The 19,198-nt window shown below is 40.7% G+C and overlaps 1 protein-coding gene across 1 annotated transcript in view; it reads left to right on the forward strand.

The window, feature by feature from the left end:
* The window catches only part of LOC122527486 (neural cell adhesion molecule 2-like), a 154,885-nt gene that overhangs the window by 83,176 nt on the left and 52,511 nt on the right, over positions 1-19,198 (forward strand). Inside the window, exons 7-8 of the mRNA XM_043651725.1 lie at positions 1,625-1,769; positions 7,268-7,398. Coding sequence (XP_043507660.1) covers positions 1,625-1,769; positions 7,268-7,398 — 276 coding nt within the window. The remainder of the gene's footprint in view (positions 1-1,624; positions 1,770-7,267; positions 7,399-19,198) is intronic.

Consider the following 19,198-nt stretch of genomic DNA (forward strand, 5'->3'; position numbering starts at 1 on the left):
CGGCGTTAGCGCGGCAGGACCCGGGGTCCTTTCGAGTCCGGGGCTAACAGGGAATGAATTTCCAGCCAGATGTTGCCAGGCGTTGCTCACGGTCCGCCTCTCGACCTTAATATAACCAAAATTAACCATACCGAGAGTTGCCGTCGAACTCGTTTCCCATCCTCCTCTTTCCCCCTCCCCTCATCCACCTCTCCTCTTTTTCCTTTTTCTTTTTCTTTTTCTTTTTCTTTTTCTTTTTTTGTATCCTTCAGCTTCGTTCTCGTTTCTCGCCGTCTTCCGCCGCAGAATTGCACCGACGACGTTTCCTCGCTGCGAACGGCATTCGCGATACCTTGGGAAATTATTATTTCCCCGAAATTACGCTCCCGCGTCCCGGCAAAGGACCGAAACAAAGAAACTGCGAGCTCTTTCTGCTCGTCGCGAGGGAACGATGTGGGAGAACGGTTGTAAAGAGAACGCAGGAGGTTCCTTCGGTGAAAAATTCATTCCTATTCGACGAAATTGCCGAACGTTATAGGAAACGTTAGAGAACACGAGCGAGGAATTGCCCCTCGCAGAAACGTACGAAATGTTATAGCGCGACGACGTTTCGTTGGCGCTCGATGGCGTGCCGAACGTTTTCTACCTCGTCAGGTAAATCATTGGAGCGAAGGTCACGTATAGTTCCTGGAGAGAAGCTCCGTGTTCCTTCAATGGTGCGAGTGTGCTTCAAATTTCCCGTCTTCTCTTTCCGTGTGCGTCTGATGCACGTCTGCAATGCGTGGCAAACAAGATACAGCAGATCGATCCACGTGATTTTTTTACTTTCTGTCTCTCGTTAACTCGGTTTTCGGTGAAGCAAACTGCAGCCTTAGTTTCCAACGAAGCGTACTTTCACCAGTTTCTATATTTCTTCGTGGCATTATATTTTTTAGATACATGAAAATATTACTAAATCTTAATTAATACTTTTGATAAAATAAGAATAATTATATTTGACATACTTGCGCTAATTAATATTTGGAGCCAATAAATTAGTTTTCGCAATTTTGGTATATTCTTGGACTGATTTCAGAAATTTGCAGACGTATGATACAATACGTGTGCAAATATTGTGTCCTTCTCGGTCGATGTGAGCCAAAGAGATATTATTATATCTCGGGATGATAATAATAATTATAAAGACGCGTAACAATTTCTTCTTTTTGAAAACAAACTACGTCAAATTGACTGGCGTTGTTTTGTCCATATAAACACATTGCAACACAGAAGTGAAAAAGCTCTTTGAAACGACTTGCCGGAAAAAAAAGTTAGGATAGGGCTGACACTGATATTCGTTATATTTTTGTTTCACACGAAGATCCACGTTTTAAACACACACGTACAACTACGAAAGAAAATCTCGACCTCAATTAAATCCACACGATACGGGCCAGCAAATTTATTCTACGCTGCACAAGGTCATGGACGCGTGAACGTGGACGCTTAATTCTTTGATACACGTTTGATTCACCGTGCTACGTGTGAAATTCAAATCCACGATCTCTGTGTCTCTTAAAACTCGAACGTGAACCTTCCAATTCCAATGATATCGCCGAAAAGCGTAACGTTTGCGTAACTTTACAAACGAAACTGTCACACGCAGGAGGAGAGATCGGAGAACCGAACGGTGAGCATGGTGGAGTTCGAGCCGGGAGTGGAGGATCATGGGAAATCGATCACCTGCAGGGCCGAAAATCCGAACGTGACGGGACTGTTCGTGGAGAAATCCTGGAAAATCGACGTCGTCTGTAAGTACACGATAAATATACATTCCACTGTATTTTTTTCTTTTTTCTTTTTTTTTTCTGTCTTCTTCTGTCACGAGGATCTCGACTCGTTCCTCGGGACTAGCGGGTTATTCACGTGCCGGGCGTGACGTTTAAATGCATATTCCACGATTCCTCGTTCCGGAACCTGTTTCGCCACCAACCTCTTTAATATATGCACACGACATGTCGTGCGAACGTCGTAAAAATGAAAAAAATAGAGTGTCTACCGGTCAACGGGGTTGGCGAATCCCTTCCTCTCATCTTCCATCGAGACGCATCGTGAAATCGGCCGATTTACGAGCCGTTTTACATCGAACGTACGACGTCGCTCTTTCTCTCTTTCTCTCTCTCTCTCCTTTCCTCCTCTTCCTCCCTCGCGCCAACCCTTGTTTTTACAGCTGCAATAAAACGGCCTCCGCTGGATTCCCAGCGAATTACTGCCGAAATTCAGCGAGACCGATCGCTGGCGTTCCTCCGCGGAACCATTCGCCGATCTAGTTGATCGTAAAGCAAAAAAAAAAAAAAGAAAGAGAGAAAGAAAGATATATGTGACATAGAGGGACGGAAAGAGAGAAAAAAAAAGAGTATCGTCGATGAATTCGATCGTTCTCGTTCATCCGCGAGCTTCCACACTTTTTTTCCCCCTTTTAGTCTTCCCTTTTCCCCTTTTTCCGGGGGTATTCTGTCATCTTGATTCGTTTCCATTTCGCAACGATTTTTCTTTGGCAGTACCGACGTTGACGTTCGTAGAATTGGTTAAAAAGTTGCGACACGATCCTGTGATATAGTTCTTACATCGGGTATCAACAAGGAAATATCACAACTCTGTGTAACGTATTTTAATCGAAGCTACATTTTATTTTTGGTTCTCGACATTCTGAAGTATTAACAAAATATCGTAGATTAATCATAGAAATTTGATAGATTTTACGGAACTTGTTAAAATTTCACAGATTCACGACAATGAATTTTTAGAGATTCGAATGATTTTTCATCAAATGTATAAATGATAGTATCTATCTTTTATTGTATTGCAGACGTCCATGAACATTGTAAAATTTAATTTTTCCGATGCAAAGTTTACTAGTTATTAATTGCGAGTATCGGTGAATTCAAAGTTATTTTCCAAAGCTGGTCTTTGTTTCTCGAACAGGCAGATGATTTTGTTCCTGTCCTGTTAAGCGTAATAAAAAGCCTGCTTTCGCAAATTATCAATATTCATCATCAGCTTCTGTCTACATTAAATTTTGTATATTTAGTAAAAAGCTGATTAAGCGGATGAATAATTAAAATAACCAAAAATATTAATCAATATTAAATATTTAAAAAAGAAAAAGCATGACGTCCATTTATCAAACTTCATTTTTTGAAATTTCGATGTTCCATAACTCAAAATATAGTAAGAAACATTGAACGGTCAGTAGTACATCCATTTCATCTACGCTGTCAAATTCGTTCGTCACGTAAAGGCCAAACGATCCCGGATGGAATCGTACGATCGCGAATTCGTTTTCACGAGATTATTTTTTTATTTATATTATATCGGATACACTTGCTACGCGAAGCGAAACCACACGGACCGATAACTAGCTCGCTTTACGAAAGAGAGAGAGAGAGAGAGAGAGAGAGAGAGAGAGAGAGAGAGAGAGAAGCCACCGAAACTCGTCACATAGATCTGCTTGTATCGGACAACGACAGATCTAAAACGAATCGGTAGGGAGTAACTTGAAATACACTTGTTACGCTTCCGAGGGAGATAAATCCAACGTAAATGCAGTTCCTCGCGGAAATTCCAATGTCCTGGAACTTCGCAGCTTTACACTTGTTAGGATCTGGTTAAGATCTGGTTAAGATTCTCGAACACCCTTTCGATTGGAAGCGGGAGCCTGTGTCGGAGCCTGTTGGAAGCCGTGCAACTTTTTGCAATTAATTATTTGGAAACTTTGTAAGTAAGTGGCTAACACAGGGGAACTGATTGCTCGTCATTGCTGCGTGGGTTTTTCGCTCGTTTATTTTCATCGGAGCTATTACTTTGGGGAACTCGTTATAATTCGAACTCTCCAGTTCAGGAGTATGTATTTATTTTATTTTACTAGAGTAACCAAGACGAACAGAGAAGAAACAGAGAAGAAACACCGATTACAAAGCTGAATTACAGGTAGTACGAAGAAGGAGACAAATAAATTCGCAGACAGATCTCTGAGAAAGATCAATTCATCGGAAATTATATCAACACGAGTGGAAATATTACTGAATAGTTGAGTACCCGAACTTGAACCTGAATACTCGAGCGATGAATCAGAGAGACCGACGTTCAATGAAGTTATTAATACAGTGGAGTATAATTAAGTTGAATTATCATATAATGATAGAAATGAGAGGAATTAATTTATAATTTGGTACAATTTAATGTATTTTAGAACAGGCGGGTGTTTAATATGTTAAAGAAAGAACGTTCAATAGTAATTTTCTTTTCGTAGAAATACCTCTCCAAGATAAATATTAATTTCTAAAAACGCTGGTCCAGAGATTCTTCTGTCATTGGAACATTTTTAACGTTCATCAAAGTATTTAGAACAGACAGACTCCTGTATTTAACAGAGACATTACTAGAAATTTCACGGCCAATAAATTCGTGGCTGGAGAGAAAGAAAGCTCATCGCGTTTAAATTGAATAAATATCCAAGCATTCAGATGTTTTCTGATACCTCGTATTTCAAGCGAGTGTGTGTACCCAAGTACTCGAGCGCTCGGGTACCCGTAGACCCGAGCAACAGTAAGAACCCTACTCTTCACAGTGACCAAACCCTTCAGTCAAACATTGTTCCATAAAGGTACCGTGCACACACGTACGTACCTCGAAAGGCGCGTGTATCAGCACGAAGGAAAGGGATCGGCGGGAAAAAAGGGGCGAGAAGCGAAAGAAATAACGTCGTGTCGTGTATCCAATTTACGTTGACCGTCGGGAGAGCAGCGTCGTCGAAATTACGCATTACCTTGGGAGTTTGCAAGTTTTTCGTGCTTGGTGCCTTCCGTGTTCTCTCGGTCTGTACACACGAGCGAGAGCTCTCGATCCGCGAGAAACGGGGAAGAAAATGAAAGGGGGCGGAATAGTGGGTGGAATTTATTGCAATCCCGGGGAAGGGTGGGAAAATACAAGGGACCAGCGGCGAAACGACGGGAGAGACGGCGCGACGACGAACGCTTCGAGAGTTTAAAAAGTGGCCGGCGTCGAGCTCCGGAGGGAAGAGACGCGATCGAGCTAATTAATACTATCTCGAAAGAATGGTACACACCGGTGCACACCCGAGCTTGGCAGAGAAGAGCCACCGGATAAGGGGCGAGAGGGGGGGTGGGGAGAAATTTATCGTGGCGCGCGATAAAATCCTACGAGAACGCCCGAAGAATAAACTTCGCCGGCGAGGAGGCGAGCTAAGAGCTATGATTAAACTAATGAAGACAGTAAACGAGCGATACAGGCAACAAAGAAAATGCCGGAATTTTTGCCGAGGACGTTACCCCGCCGACCCGGAAAGGGATCGCCTGTCTCGAGACGGGACTTCCGTCTGAGGTCAAGCTTGAAGACAATCGTAGAGAGACAGGGATGGTCCAACGTACGAGAAAATTAGGCGAACAACGCACGATTTTTCTTCCCTTGTAACGTGGATTCAGTAGATAATGGAGCAAATGTCTCGTATATATTTGTTTCCACAGTTGAAAGAATGTATACAATACTGTATAAAATATATTATTTAATAATAAATTAATTTTCGAAAAGTATCACTGACTAGATGATGATAGTAATTAAACTCTTTGCACTCTTTAGTCGAGTGTGACTCGACATCAGTTTTCATCACTGAGGAACTCTTGAGTCACGCTCGATATTTTTAAATTGCTAGTTAAATTTCTAAAAAAAAAAAGAAAATAATTGAAAAATAGTTTGGAGTGCAAAGGGTTAAAGTAGATTGCCAAAAATTTCCCCTGTACTTTTTATTTTCCGTGAAAGAGTTTAATGATGAAATGAAATTAAATTGAGAATTTTGAAATTAAGTAATTTAATATAATGTATTATTATAATCTCCAATATCCAATGATACCAATCAAGTATTAAATAATAAATAAATATAGCGTTTGAATATATTAAATATACCATAATAATAATAATATATTGTATTATAAAATGCACGTAAATTTCAAAGATTTCATTATCTACTGAATCCATATTAAATACTGAGCAGAACATAATAGAAATACAGCTTATAAGTATACTGCGCATTTTTATGTACAATATTTACGAAGTTCAATGCAAAAATATATAGGACGCATATAAAATACAAAAGCATATAAAATGTATCAAAAGTAGAACATTTCCTTTATGATCTTTAATACATAAAACGAATCTTTATTGCACAAAATTTGCATAAAAATTCGCTCTCGTATACCGCCATAGTCGAGATTAGTAGCCATGAAGATTATGATCTAGCGTGATATCGAAGTTGAGCAGCTAGTCTGGTCACCAAATTTTAACATGTAACCAACTATAATCTATTTTGGAAAAATAGTTATCTAGCCCTTCTAAAAACATTCGAAGAATCCACTATCGATTAAAAATCATAAACAGTACTTTTGATATTTCCTACACTTTTGCACATTACATGTGATTCTGTACGTATTTAAATGTTTAAACTTTACAATAAATGCATCAGAATCTGCTCATAAATATCTTCATTATCCAACCTTCTAATACTCGATCTTACTTCGAATTTAAACCAACCAGAGACAGTGATCACGATCAATGAAATAAAATTTGTTTAAATACAAAATTCAACAATTAATTTCAAACAGTTTACCTCTAAACATTTCGTGACTTTTAACGGTACCAATTAAAAATTTTCAAAGAAAATACCAACTCCTGAGGCTTTCAAGCAAGAACGTACGTGGCGAGTATTTTGGATTAAAATAATCCCTTGACATCGAGACGGTCGTATATCACTGAAGCAGAGGAGCTTCGTGGTCAAGGGGGGAAGAAACAGGGGCTCGCGAATCCGAGCTCGAGAAAGGACAAAAATATTTCGTATCGGAAATGCGGACAGGTTACCTGCACAGTGTGGTGAAAACGTAACCAAGTGAGAGAGAGAAAGCGCCTTAAGCTGGTATCAGGTTGATGAAATTCTACGAGGGTGGAGCCTATAAAGTCGCGATAAAACGTATCTAAGCCTTTCATTGTATTCCCTCTTTACGCGAAAAAATCGTAAAAAGCCCGACAACGAGACACCCGCGGGCCCTCTGCCATCCATTATCGGAGAGAATCGTTCGCGATTATTAACTTCATCCCCGTACGAAACGTTCGCCGTGTATCGAGCTTTTTCTCGGCTTTCGATAATTTTTATCCGAGTCACGATCTGCTCGGTTTCTCCTTTTTTTTTTTTCGTCGTCGTTAATGGTACTTAACTGCTTCGATCGACGTCTGATTGCAGATCCTCCGATCGTGTCGCTGAACCTTGGATCGACGCTGAGTCCGGAGGACATCAAGGAAGGCGACGACGTCTATTTCGAATGTCACATCAGGGCCAATCCACCCTGGTCGAAATTGACATGGATACACGACGTGCGTATGATTGATCATCAGCGGAATCGACAGGCTGCGGATGTTTATGCAATTTCATATATTTGCGGGGGCAATTGAGGAAATTGCGGCCTAGAAATTAGCTTGCCTTATTGGATATCTTGTTAGACATATTTTCACATACTGAGTGCATTTTGCTGTAACAAACTGATGATTTCAAGAATCACTTTTTTCTATACGACAGCCGACAATTGAAAATTTATATTTAAAAGTTAACAATAATTTAAATCTAAATTGTATCGATGCACCCTTTGAAAGTACAATGTGCCATAAATGCATAAAAATCCGCAGTCCTAGATCAAATCAAGCCTACCGCTATTCCATTCGGTTTCTTCCTAAAACACACAAATGCACAACGCCGTAGATTTCGACGAGAAACGAGAAATTATAATTACAATTCGTTTGATCGTGCATGCTACATCAGACGTAGTCGTACAATTTTCCTCTCTTTCTTTCCTTTCTTCTTTTTTTTTTTTTTTCTTCTTCAACAAAGTTGCATTTCAGTCTTTGAAACAGTTCGTGCCACGCTATTACGGTGCTGTTAAAAGTCCAGGTATATCTCGTAAAGTAGAAACACCCCGCAGCGCAGCGCGGGTAGGAAAACTCCTGGTACACTTAGGCGAGCCACAATAGGAGAAAAATCTCCGGTGGACAAAAAGGCGCGTGGGCGTGCGTCCCTAAATTTACAAGCGAGCAACGTTACAGGTAATTTACGCGACAACGTCCGCTACGAGCGTAAAGAGGCTCTCCGCGGTCGCGAGCGAGGGCACGTTTCACCCTCTCGCAGCAGCCCCAGCCCACGTCTTATCCCATATAATGGCTCGTATATTCTGCCTGGGTAAAACTTTGAATCCTTTATTTGCATAATATATGAGATCGTTCGACAAGCACGATCTAGTACAACGCCGTTAGAACGACCGGTGAGAGTGGAAGTGCGGGAGAGAGCTGAAGAGCACACCGTGGCCGCGGCAAGGGACGCGAAACACGCCACGGTGAAAGCCGATCATCTCGCGGATTTATGGCGAGAAGCGATAAAAGACTTTTCAACGTTCTCTCCTTCTTGCCCTCCTTTGGCCGTTATAGGCGAAATTACATTTGTTACGCTGAACAAGGTAGGGCAAGTTTCTACGTTTTTCTTTTTTTCTCAAAGCAGCGTCGTCGTCGTCGTCGTCGTCGTTGTCGTCGTCGTCGCGTCGCTGCATTAATTCAAAAGGGAACGAGCTTAGCGAAGAATAGAATTTCACCGTTACTCGTTGTCTTTGTTACAACGTTCTCTACAAGGCTCTCGGTAATTTTTACCGAAGCGAAGGGAACGCGGCGCTCAAAGAGTAATCGCGGAAACGTGATTTTTTTCATTGTTTCTTCTCTCTTCGGTCAAAGACGGCTCTCGCGACCGTTGCCGTTGAGATTTCGCACCGATACCAGCGACGAGACGCCGTTGAGGATTTTCTTTTCATAAACATTGGGCAATAAGTTCGTTTGTACTCGGCTTATTTCAAAGAACGACACATGAAACAAAAGTGTGTCTCCGTATTTGAACTTTCGCGAAAGAGAAAATATCTGTCTGAAAATATATTCGCAGAGGGATGTTTTATTATCATACATTGCATATTATTTGTTGCATATATATATAATTTATATTATATTACATACACGAATTTTATATAAAAGTAACAACACTTGAATGAACCAGTTACTCGAATTAATTTCCAAACTGGTACCATTAAACTTTATAAACTAGTCTTCGCGTTAATTGATTTCGGAGTTTTTCATTCGATTAAATTTCATTGCTAAAAGTCTGTATCAGAAGAGAAAATACCAAGTAAAAAAACTGTGACCCGGTGATACTGCTTGAGAATTAAAAATGCAAGCTCGCGACGAAATCCATGTTGGAGAGACACGGAGATTTATATGAGACAGTTTACAAGAGACACGACTTTTAGCAGCGGCTAAGCGGCTAGTTTGCGTCTGACGAAACAGACACTCGTACTACTTGCCCGCGAACGATACGCTTGCTGCTCGGCAGTAAAACGGCAACATTGTTTTATATATATATATATATATATAGCTCAATTCGTACGAGCGGTTTGAAATAATTTAGACACATTTCCCAGATATGAAAGCAAAACACAACGGGAAATTAAGGGAAACTATCCGCCTGAATGACGAGAAAAATTGCACGAATTTTCCATAATCGTTCATTTAAGGATACAAATTATTTCCGTACATGAACGAAACTACCGGATTATGTTGCATAAAAGTTTCAACGTCTATATCATTTTTGAAAATTAATCAGTCTTAATGTAATTATCAATATTAATCGATTTACCAAATTCAATGTGTTAGATTGTTAAAAATTTCATCTGTCACCTTTCTTGAATGTATTGATCACATGTTAATCGATATTGATAAATCGATCCACCAAATTCAATATATTTTTACCATTGTAAAATGATATCATAATTATTACAATTGAAATCTGCAGTCGATCGTTGACGATATTAATTTCCTTATTTTTTCACACTTGTACTTTCCAATCTAGGTTATCACTTCTTTTCGGACACTTGTTATTACCGTCACGTGCAATTTTCACTTCGTTCTATCGAAATTTCGAGTTTTACATTTTGTTTCGAGTTCTCGTTCATAACGTTTCATAACTTTTTGCTTCGCAAAACGACCTATTTATTACGACAAGCGTAGTAATATTAGTTCCGAGACTTTCAATTGAAGTAACTAGCTACAATAATCCTTCTCTGCTGCGAACAAATAGAAACAACGAAATATTAGACTTATTGTTTGAATCTGTCGTTTAACCTCGAATACTCGAAACAGTGAAGTAATAAAACGGTGAAAGAGAAATCACCAGAGAAGAGAAAGCATCGTGGGAGGACGTCTAGTCTTCAAGATCGCAAACAATTTTTTCGAGACGTTTGATTTTTTTTTATCAAGGCGAAACAAAAGTATCAACCTACTGTATCTTTGGAAAAAGAAAAAAAAAACAGAACGAGCATAACGCTGTCAAAGTGGAAGCTCCGCGCTTTAGAACGAGATCAACTGGATTATTGTACAATCTTCTCTCGCGAAATTATAACAGTTTGTATCGAGCGCGCGAGCGTTTTCATCCGCCTTTGTAGATAATTAACATACTCTATAATTCGTCTCAAAGCGATCTCGTGACATCGCGATGGCCGTTAACCGAGACCAGGGTGGGAAAGGGACCACGCGAAAGAAAGGGGTAAAGCCGGTCGTTACGCTAAAATGAAGTCAAATCATATTTTTAAGATGCAATTTCGCCGGAAGTCTCTTATCCTCTGTAGCAGATGTTACCAGGCCACCGTTAACCTGTCTCGTGTTGCCCCGGCATTCTTCCTCAACTGCGACACGTATCCAGGAAGATCTCTGGGCTAAACGTAAAGGACGAGGCGAACGAGAGAGAACGGCGAGAGGTTGGATTAACGTGAACAAGAAAAAATAGACGAGCAACTGCGGTAGAAGATGTAGCGTGAAAGAAGCCGCTCGTATCTTCGGTCATTTTCGCACTTCCACGTGCTTTCCTTTCCTCTTTCGAGGGGGTTACTTAACCGAGCGACGATACTTTTCCTCGTGAACTTCGACTCGCGTCGTACAAACGAGTTCGAGAACCAGAAAACAAACTCGCACGCGTCTTGGATTACACTACACTGCGAGAGAGAATCGAAGCCGAATCATCCCGCAAACTTTCATCAGTTTCCCCGATTCTTGCTTGCACGATCGTTCCTGCCAATTTGTCGCGACAAATTTTTAGGTTAGTTACCTAAGTAAGTCCTCGTACGTCAAGTTACAAATGTTGGAAGCAGAAAGAGAAGAGGATTTTGATTAATCTGATTTATACAGTTGAGAGAAAAATAATTGTGATTTACCCCTTTTGTACGAATAAATCGAAAATACGATCTTGCAAAACTCTATCTGTAAATTGCAATAGACAGTAAAGCCAGTAAAATTCTGATTACGATAACAACAATAAGGAGAATATTTTGTGTACAACACCATTCGTGATTTTTGGTTTCGATTAATCTATTATTTTCCAATGATCGTCATTTTCAGAATCATCTGAGCAAGTTGAGAAATTCGAAATTCCTGTTTTCCTTTGTTGGCTACGGAATAGACACAGATTTGACGAATTGATACTATTTCTTAGACAATTCTTTATTCAGAATTTTCTCCAACGAACGAAACGTCCGATTCATTCGCCTCTCCACGGACTATTACACTGTATAATTATCGCACTGATTGCTGAAGCAGTAAATATGTGTAACACATTTGCGAGCACACGAATACGTAATTTTCCAGTTATGACTGTTAAGCGCGATCGATGTCTCGGAATTCAGCTGGCCGACAGATCGATCGGCTAACCAAAGCCACGCGCTCGGACTCCCTTCCGACACAGACGGTCCACTTCGGTCGATTAGAAGGGTTTGCCTAGGAATTACAACAGCTCGTCGGCACGTTCTATCTGCCAATCAATCCCGACAACAAATCCTGATCGGTCTTTAAAAAAACGCTCGGAGCCAGTGCCCCCCTGCGGCAGTAACCTTTTGAATGGCGATCGTAAAGATAGGGACGTTGGAATATCGGTGAGAAGTAAAGGGAGGATTACACAGAGCAATAGGGAGTAAAAAGAAGAAGAAGAAGAAGAAGAAAAACGATGAAGGCAGAGATAGCCGCTATAATGGGGTACAGTGATTAGGCTGGCTGTACCATTCACCGGGACAATAGAGACGTTCTGCAGTTAGGCGAAGAGTATCGACGAGCCAATCGGCCGCTACTCGGTAGAGAGGACGCTGAAAGATTTTTCCCTCGACTCTTCATCTTTCTTGGCAAAGTGGATTGACCGACTAGACAACCGGAAGAACCCTATTAATGTCCCCCTTGGGTCACCTAAATACGAAAAGAGAGGGCGAGAGATCAAATAGTCTTCGACACCGTCGCCGACATATCGGCGCTACTTCTCCGCTATTCCTTTCGAAAACTCGCCAATTCGCCGACACAATTCGAAGACGACAAAGTCAATAAGGAGGAACAAGTACGGCGACTTTGGATTTCAAGTTACGCGAGAGCGACGCGAGCGTGCCCTGCGAGTTGGATCGAATTTTCTGTCCAACGTGACTATGGGCTCCTTTCTAATCCTGTTTAAGAATGTTTGAGAATCTAGCTAAAGAACTCGCTAGGGGAATTGATTTAGACGAATCATATAAGAACCACTTTACAATCACGATACGATAGTTTGCTTGTGATCGTTTATTGTGAATTAATGAGGAAGTACACGATAGTTGACAAGTATGTGGAATCCACGATACACGATAAATGGCGATAGAATTGAGTAGAGAATGACTTTACGTGCAAAAATGAGTCGAAAGGAAAAGATAATATTAATGTTATACATTAAATAATGATATTGAGTATTACAAATTATTATTATGTTGAATAATAATTATGTCAAAGAGCTAATTCTAGGCTTGATGGGAAGTGAATAATAATTTGACGCGTGAAAATAAGATAAAATATGTAGAACAAAATTTTGCCATTTAAGGTCTCGTTTTAAGGAAATAGATTATGAATATGTTTAATTAAGAATTGGCTTAATACATGCCCACTTGATAAAATGTTCACGTACTTTCATGCGACAGTGCGTCCAAACGATATCATCCACAAAATTGTTGCCGTAACTCGTCGACCGCTAGCAGAATTTTAATTCATTTATTTATACGAAATAAAAACTCTTTGATGCAAAGACGAATAATGTACGTGACAAAAATTGCGGGGGGGGGGGGGGGTACAAAAATGAGCAAAATAAAAATTAACATATGTGCGAAATCATAAAGCCGAGGATCAGGAAGTAAGAAATTAATAATGAATTAATAATGAATTAATAATGAATTAATTACTGAATTTAATAATCCAAGCATGCTATTCCTGAAAGATAACACGTTGACTACCGCCAGATTTATGTTTCACCTATAAAACAGAATATTCAATATTTTTTTTAAATATCATATTACAATAAAAGCACAATGAAAGCGCATTTTTTTATTTTATAATATTGTCTATTTTTAATTTAACAGTCTTTGTCGATGATATTTATTTTATATATTCCCGCAATAAAATATAATCGCTTTGAACAGAACGTGTCGTTGGCGAATCAATATATATATATACGAATATACAGAACTCGTACAGCACGTGAAATCATTCATTAAATAATTAAAAATAATTAAATTTATTATGGTGATCGAATTATCATTGATTGTTTCATGATCAATCTGTTTAATAATTTATATACGAAAGAAAACTTAAAATTGATATTAATAAAATTACTATTGAATATTCTTCTCTTACATGCGTTTTTTGTTTCATCAATTGTAATTCAATTTTGCAAAATTATTACGACTCTTTTTCTCGTTTTATTCTGTAAACTTTCTTTTGGCTATCATATCCACTCTCCGTAAGCGAATAAAAAATATACAGACTGTTTACGCTACTAGTTCCCAGTGTTTTCCTCGCAAATGGTGTTTTCGAAAAAAAGTGAAAGAGGAAAAAGTTTTAATATTTTTTTATAATCAACATGGTGACGTACTTCAACTTTTTGTATTTTCAATGTTGCTCAAGAAACAAAGACGTTCTTCTATTTTTTAAATGGAATGATGCATCTTTCGGTCGATGCAACTTGATATTTTCTGTAAAAAAAAAAAAAAAACTACAAACCTACGATAAATTATTGGTTTAAGAGATATTTCAACCATAATTCCGTGAAATCTATTATATAAAAGACAAGGAAATCGTACACAGATTGTACAACTATACAATAACAATTTTCCGAAGTTACGTCGTCAAGAAAGATATCATTTTAAATAGCAGGTCACCCTGGACATTGCGAATGTTGAAATTGAAACACGTGTGAAATCACGCTGTCTAGAAAAAAGCACTAAAACACTCTCCTCCTCCATTTTCCTCCGAAACATACCCACTTGCGAGAAAAATCGCTGGAAACTGACACAGAGCGAGCACTATGTACGTATTTCGAGCACGTGTACATACATACATACGTGTGTTCACACGAGAGCATCTACGTTTCTCTAGTCTTCACTAAGTGAATTAGTTCGCACGCAAATTTCAATGATCAAACGTTTCCTCTCCGAAATTCAGTCTGCTGCTTTATCGTCGACACGAGCCGCCGCGAAAAATCGGCGCTGATTCCCAATCGTCGTTCGATGATCGCGACGCGATTCCAAAGCGGTCCTTTCGAGTTGGCCCTTTAAATTTCGCGCACGGCCGCGTCGTTATTTGATTTTCAAACGGACTATGTTATTCTTACTGTACACCCGATCGGTCGTGTACGGAACGCAGAAGGGGGCGCAAGGGTAATGGGCTTTCTCGCAATGAATCGGTCGAGTGCATTTTCCCACCGGCGCGAGATTCAATCCGACAAGTCCGGGGAACTTAATGCGGAGAACTGGCTGGAAGGAATCGGGCAACGGGTTGCCAGCCGGAAATAGGCTGCCGTCGGATTCGACAGGCCGTACATCAATCAATTTCACCGGCGTGGCGCGTCGCGATCGAACGACCGGGCTGCGCTGGAAATTCCACACGGAGTCGTTGCCTTCGACCTCGAAGAGGGCGAGAACAGCCTTTTCCTTCCCTTCTTCGATCTCCCCGAGTTGCTTTCTCTTTGGAAAGCACCCGGGGCTCCCGAAACCCAACCGGACATCAGTCATATGGGTCAAGCAAATTCTGTCACGAGTCGTTTCGATCGTCGCGCGTCTCGCCGTGCAACAAGTCGGTCGTTCGTTGACTTTCGTTCGTGGAGAAAAAAATGACTTTCGTTCATGGAGAAAAAATTTCCTCTCTGCCGTCAAACTGACACAGCGATGAGATATCGCCGTCAATGAATGGAATAAATAAAGTTAACTTTGCTGTTAATGTTCTTGTGTGTGCTCTAACTTGTTCTTTTCTTCAGTAACAAATAAACGAGATTTCTATTCAATTGCAAAGTGTGATATTCGTATATACTACTCTCACGAAGAGATTTAATTTCGTATCTAGTTTCGTTTAACTTTGGTATTTTCATTTGTATGCAATACGATACGTTCAAAATGACGATTAGAAGGCAATGTACGAGTACTGTCAGTCAAGAGACTTGAAAACGAATGTTATTTGCAATTCTGTGACGGTATATTTTGTTGTCAAAGGTATCAAGTGGATGCTGCACGTTAGAAAAATAAATAGAGCCTCACCTCTGTATCTCTGTCTATGAATGTGGATTAATATTACAATTTACAATTAAATTATTTAACATTTTCAACAGGGCATTGTGTTTCTCACACGAATAACTTTTAGATCGGAGAACGGATTGAAAAGCTGTTGCGCAAAAGCTGTTTCTAAAGAATGTATTGAACTTTACATACCTTTACTGACTGTAGATGACACAATCTATTGAAAATCGTCAACAACTGAAACATTTACGTCGTTGTACGGAATTTGGAATAGAACCAAAGTCGAGAAATATTTTCGAAAATGCTTGCTACATAAATATGCTCACTATTGAAAATTAACAGTAACATTGAGAGGGTTAATTCTGAAACTTTCCAATTAAATTTGCTCATTAACAATAAACGCGCGATTAAAAAGTGAAGGAAAGGAAGAAATAACAGTCATTAAGTAAAATTAAAGCCTACGTATATCTCCAATCCAATTAAATCCAATTTCACTCGCCGATCACGTGAAACAACAAAATAAAATCAAATGCCTGAAATTCTTGTACAACGTAATATATAAATCATTGTGGACGTCCGACAATGCTCGAGATTTAAAGAGATAGTTTCGTCGCGCTTAACGCTCGAACCCCGGGACTGCGACGGAAAGAAACTCAAAGGGACATCGGACAATCGACTAAATTACAAAATTCTTCGAGCAACTCGGAGAATTCGAGTCGACGACGGGCGTGGGCAGAGGAAGGGAGGAGAGAGGGGGCTGAAAAGTTGTCCGGTGGTACGAAGAAGAATCGAAAACGTAATCAAAGATAACGAGGGAACTTTTCCGCTACGCGGAAAGGGTTCACGGCGTTTGTACGAGGCACGCCGGACGTCGAAAGCTACGGGGGAAGACGACAGAGAGAGAGAGAGAGAGAGAGAGAGAGAAAAGGGACGAAAGAAACGGAGGGTCGGAGAACGCGAAGGCTGGCTGAAAGCTGCCGCGAAAGCATCCAACCAGGTTCCTTCTTTTTTCCTCCGCGTCCTTCCGCATTCCCGGGCCCGCAATGCATCATCCTCGCCGGTCGCAAATGTGCCACCTCTTCTCCACCCCCTGGTTGCGTCAAAGTCGCGCCACCTATTCGACGATGCGACGTCGTATCGATTTCGCGCGCGAATCGCTCGTCGTGTTCATCGATCATTGACACGCGAGTTCGCGACGAAAAAAAAAAAAAAAAAATCTCTCGGGAGAAATTGAACGCGACTCAAAGCCGTGAATTCTATCAGATCGCGGCGAAGGGGCGAAGGGGGGGGGGAGGCAACAAGAGCGGGATATAACAAGAAGAAAGGGAACGATGGAAACGACCTCGGGCTCGAAGGCGAAGTGCCGAGCCAAAGCAAAGAAAATTGGCGCGGAATACCAGGAGGAACTTCGAAGCTAACGAAGCCCCTCGGTTTGCCCTCGCTTCTGCACGCGATCTTTTCCCTCTGCCATTGATAAATCGCCTTCGAAACAAAACGAAACAGGAGGGAGGAAAGGCAAGAGCGGCGCGTCGGCGCGATGTAACAATTTTTCTACCGAAAACACCACGACAATACCCGCCGATATAATCACGATGAAAAATTCGCCCCCGGGCAATCCTCGACGCCACGAGCTACGAAATCCTGGCCACAAATCTTTCGGCGGGGCGTTGCAGGGGCCGTAGGGCTTCCAGATACTGGGAAAAAGCATTTTTTTCCTCCGCGCCGTCGAGGAAGCTTCTTCGCCGCCGAGGAAACAAGCGGGGTCAAGCTCACTCGTCGAAAATCGGCGAAATTTACGAGTGTGGTCGCGTTAAAACGAGATTCGAACGAAACTCGCGGCGACCCGCGTAAAATTTCATTGGAACGACTCGATTCAATCAAGGGACAAACGATTCCGGAAGTAACTGCACTTTCAGCCAGTCTCACCCGAAGACACGCGTATGATAAATACTGAACTTACGAGATACAGCACCGCGATTTCGTATATCGTAAAAAGTGCCTCACCCTTATGGAGATTATTATACTTTTATATTATTATACTTTTTGGTGCAAACTCAGCAGATGAAACATTGAAACAAATTGCGCCATTCACAATGACAAGAGTTGGTGCAGCGGCGTTCATCGACTCGGTTCAAGAAATTCTTTAAATGAGAAATTCTTTCAATTCTTTGCATTCGAATGTACGATGGAACCCTCATATTCGCGGATTCAATATTCGCAGTTTCATTTATTCACCGCGCACAAAGGACAAATTTATTTGTTGCTGAGAGGTAAATAATCACGAGTTTCGAGGTGAATTGTAAAATACAGTTGTTGCAATTGTAATCTTTCCTACGTTTCAATTTATCGAATTGATCGGTATGGTTTCTTACGGGTCTCAATCGTTATATTTATTATATTAAGAACTTTGAAACACAATCGTGCATTGACAACGCCTTCGATTGGTAATATCCACGATGTGTACAATATTATAATTATATTACAAATTATTATAAATAATATATATTATTAATATATTATAAATAATATATATTATTAATATATTATAAATAATATATATTATATATTTTGTATTTCATCATTATAATTATAAATGTCGTAATATCACAATATACATATAATATCTATAAGTGACAACTTTGGAAGCAAGAATTTATTGGGACCGTTCTTCAAATAGCATCAAAGCTTTACCCTTTCTTCATCTAAAATCCAAATATGTAGATAAAACTTCCAACTCGCGTATATTTTTCGAAGAAAAACCTTTCCAAAAGAACAAATAATGTTCCAAGAAAATAGATATTTGAGAGACGAAAGGATAATTTTTAACTGATCGATGCAGGAATAAACGGGACCCTGTATCTCAATCCCGGACGTGGGTCGCACAAATACACACACGTATCTCTACGTCGCGTTTGATTGAATCGTGGCCATCGATTGAGACACTTCTCCCAAAGAAAGGAACACTTTCCTTCTTTCTTCCCACAGAAAGATAAATTCCGTTTTATCGGCGCAGTGACACGGCACGTCTGCGACGCGTCTTGCCGTAGATGGTACGTATAGAACGCCCCGAGAGAAAGAAGGAATTAGAGAAGAAGGGAAAGAAGAAAAGACGAGGGGCAGGAGGGGGGGGGGGGGGGGGGGGGGGGGTGGCTCGCCGGAAATGCCGCTACGGTGCAACCCCTATTCGACCGGCTAGTACCAGCTACTTCGACTCTTTAAACCGTCGTTCAATGCTCCCCGGGTTTCTTCTCTCGGCTAGAGGCTCTCTCGAGTATGCTCGGCTTGGCTCGTTCGTCGACACATTAGCACGTGTACAGAGCGATTCGTGAAAATACAACTGTTCGAAGAGACTGCCACCCACCCACCCACCCCTTTCCTCGTTCGCTCGTTTTCCGGGAACGATCCACGTCCGCGATAATGGCTTCCTTTAACGCAGCGGAAAAAAGTTTAAACGCGTAATCGCCTTCGCCGGTAGCGCTCTTTCCTTAACACAGTTGCGAATGGTTTCTCCTCTCTCTCCCCCCCCCCCCCCC

The sequence above is a fragment of the Frieseomelitta varia genome, unplaced genomic scaffold, assembly GCF_011392965.1.
Source record: "Frieseomelitta varia isolate USP_RPSP 00005682 unplaced genomic scaffold, Fvar_1.2 scaffold_221, whole genome shotgun sequence".
Classification (NCBI taxonomy): Eukaryota; Metazoa; Arthropoda; class Insecta; order Hymenoptera; family Apidae; genus Frieseomelitta; species Frieseomelitta varia.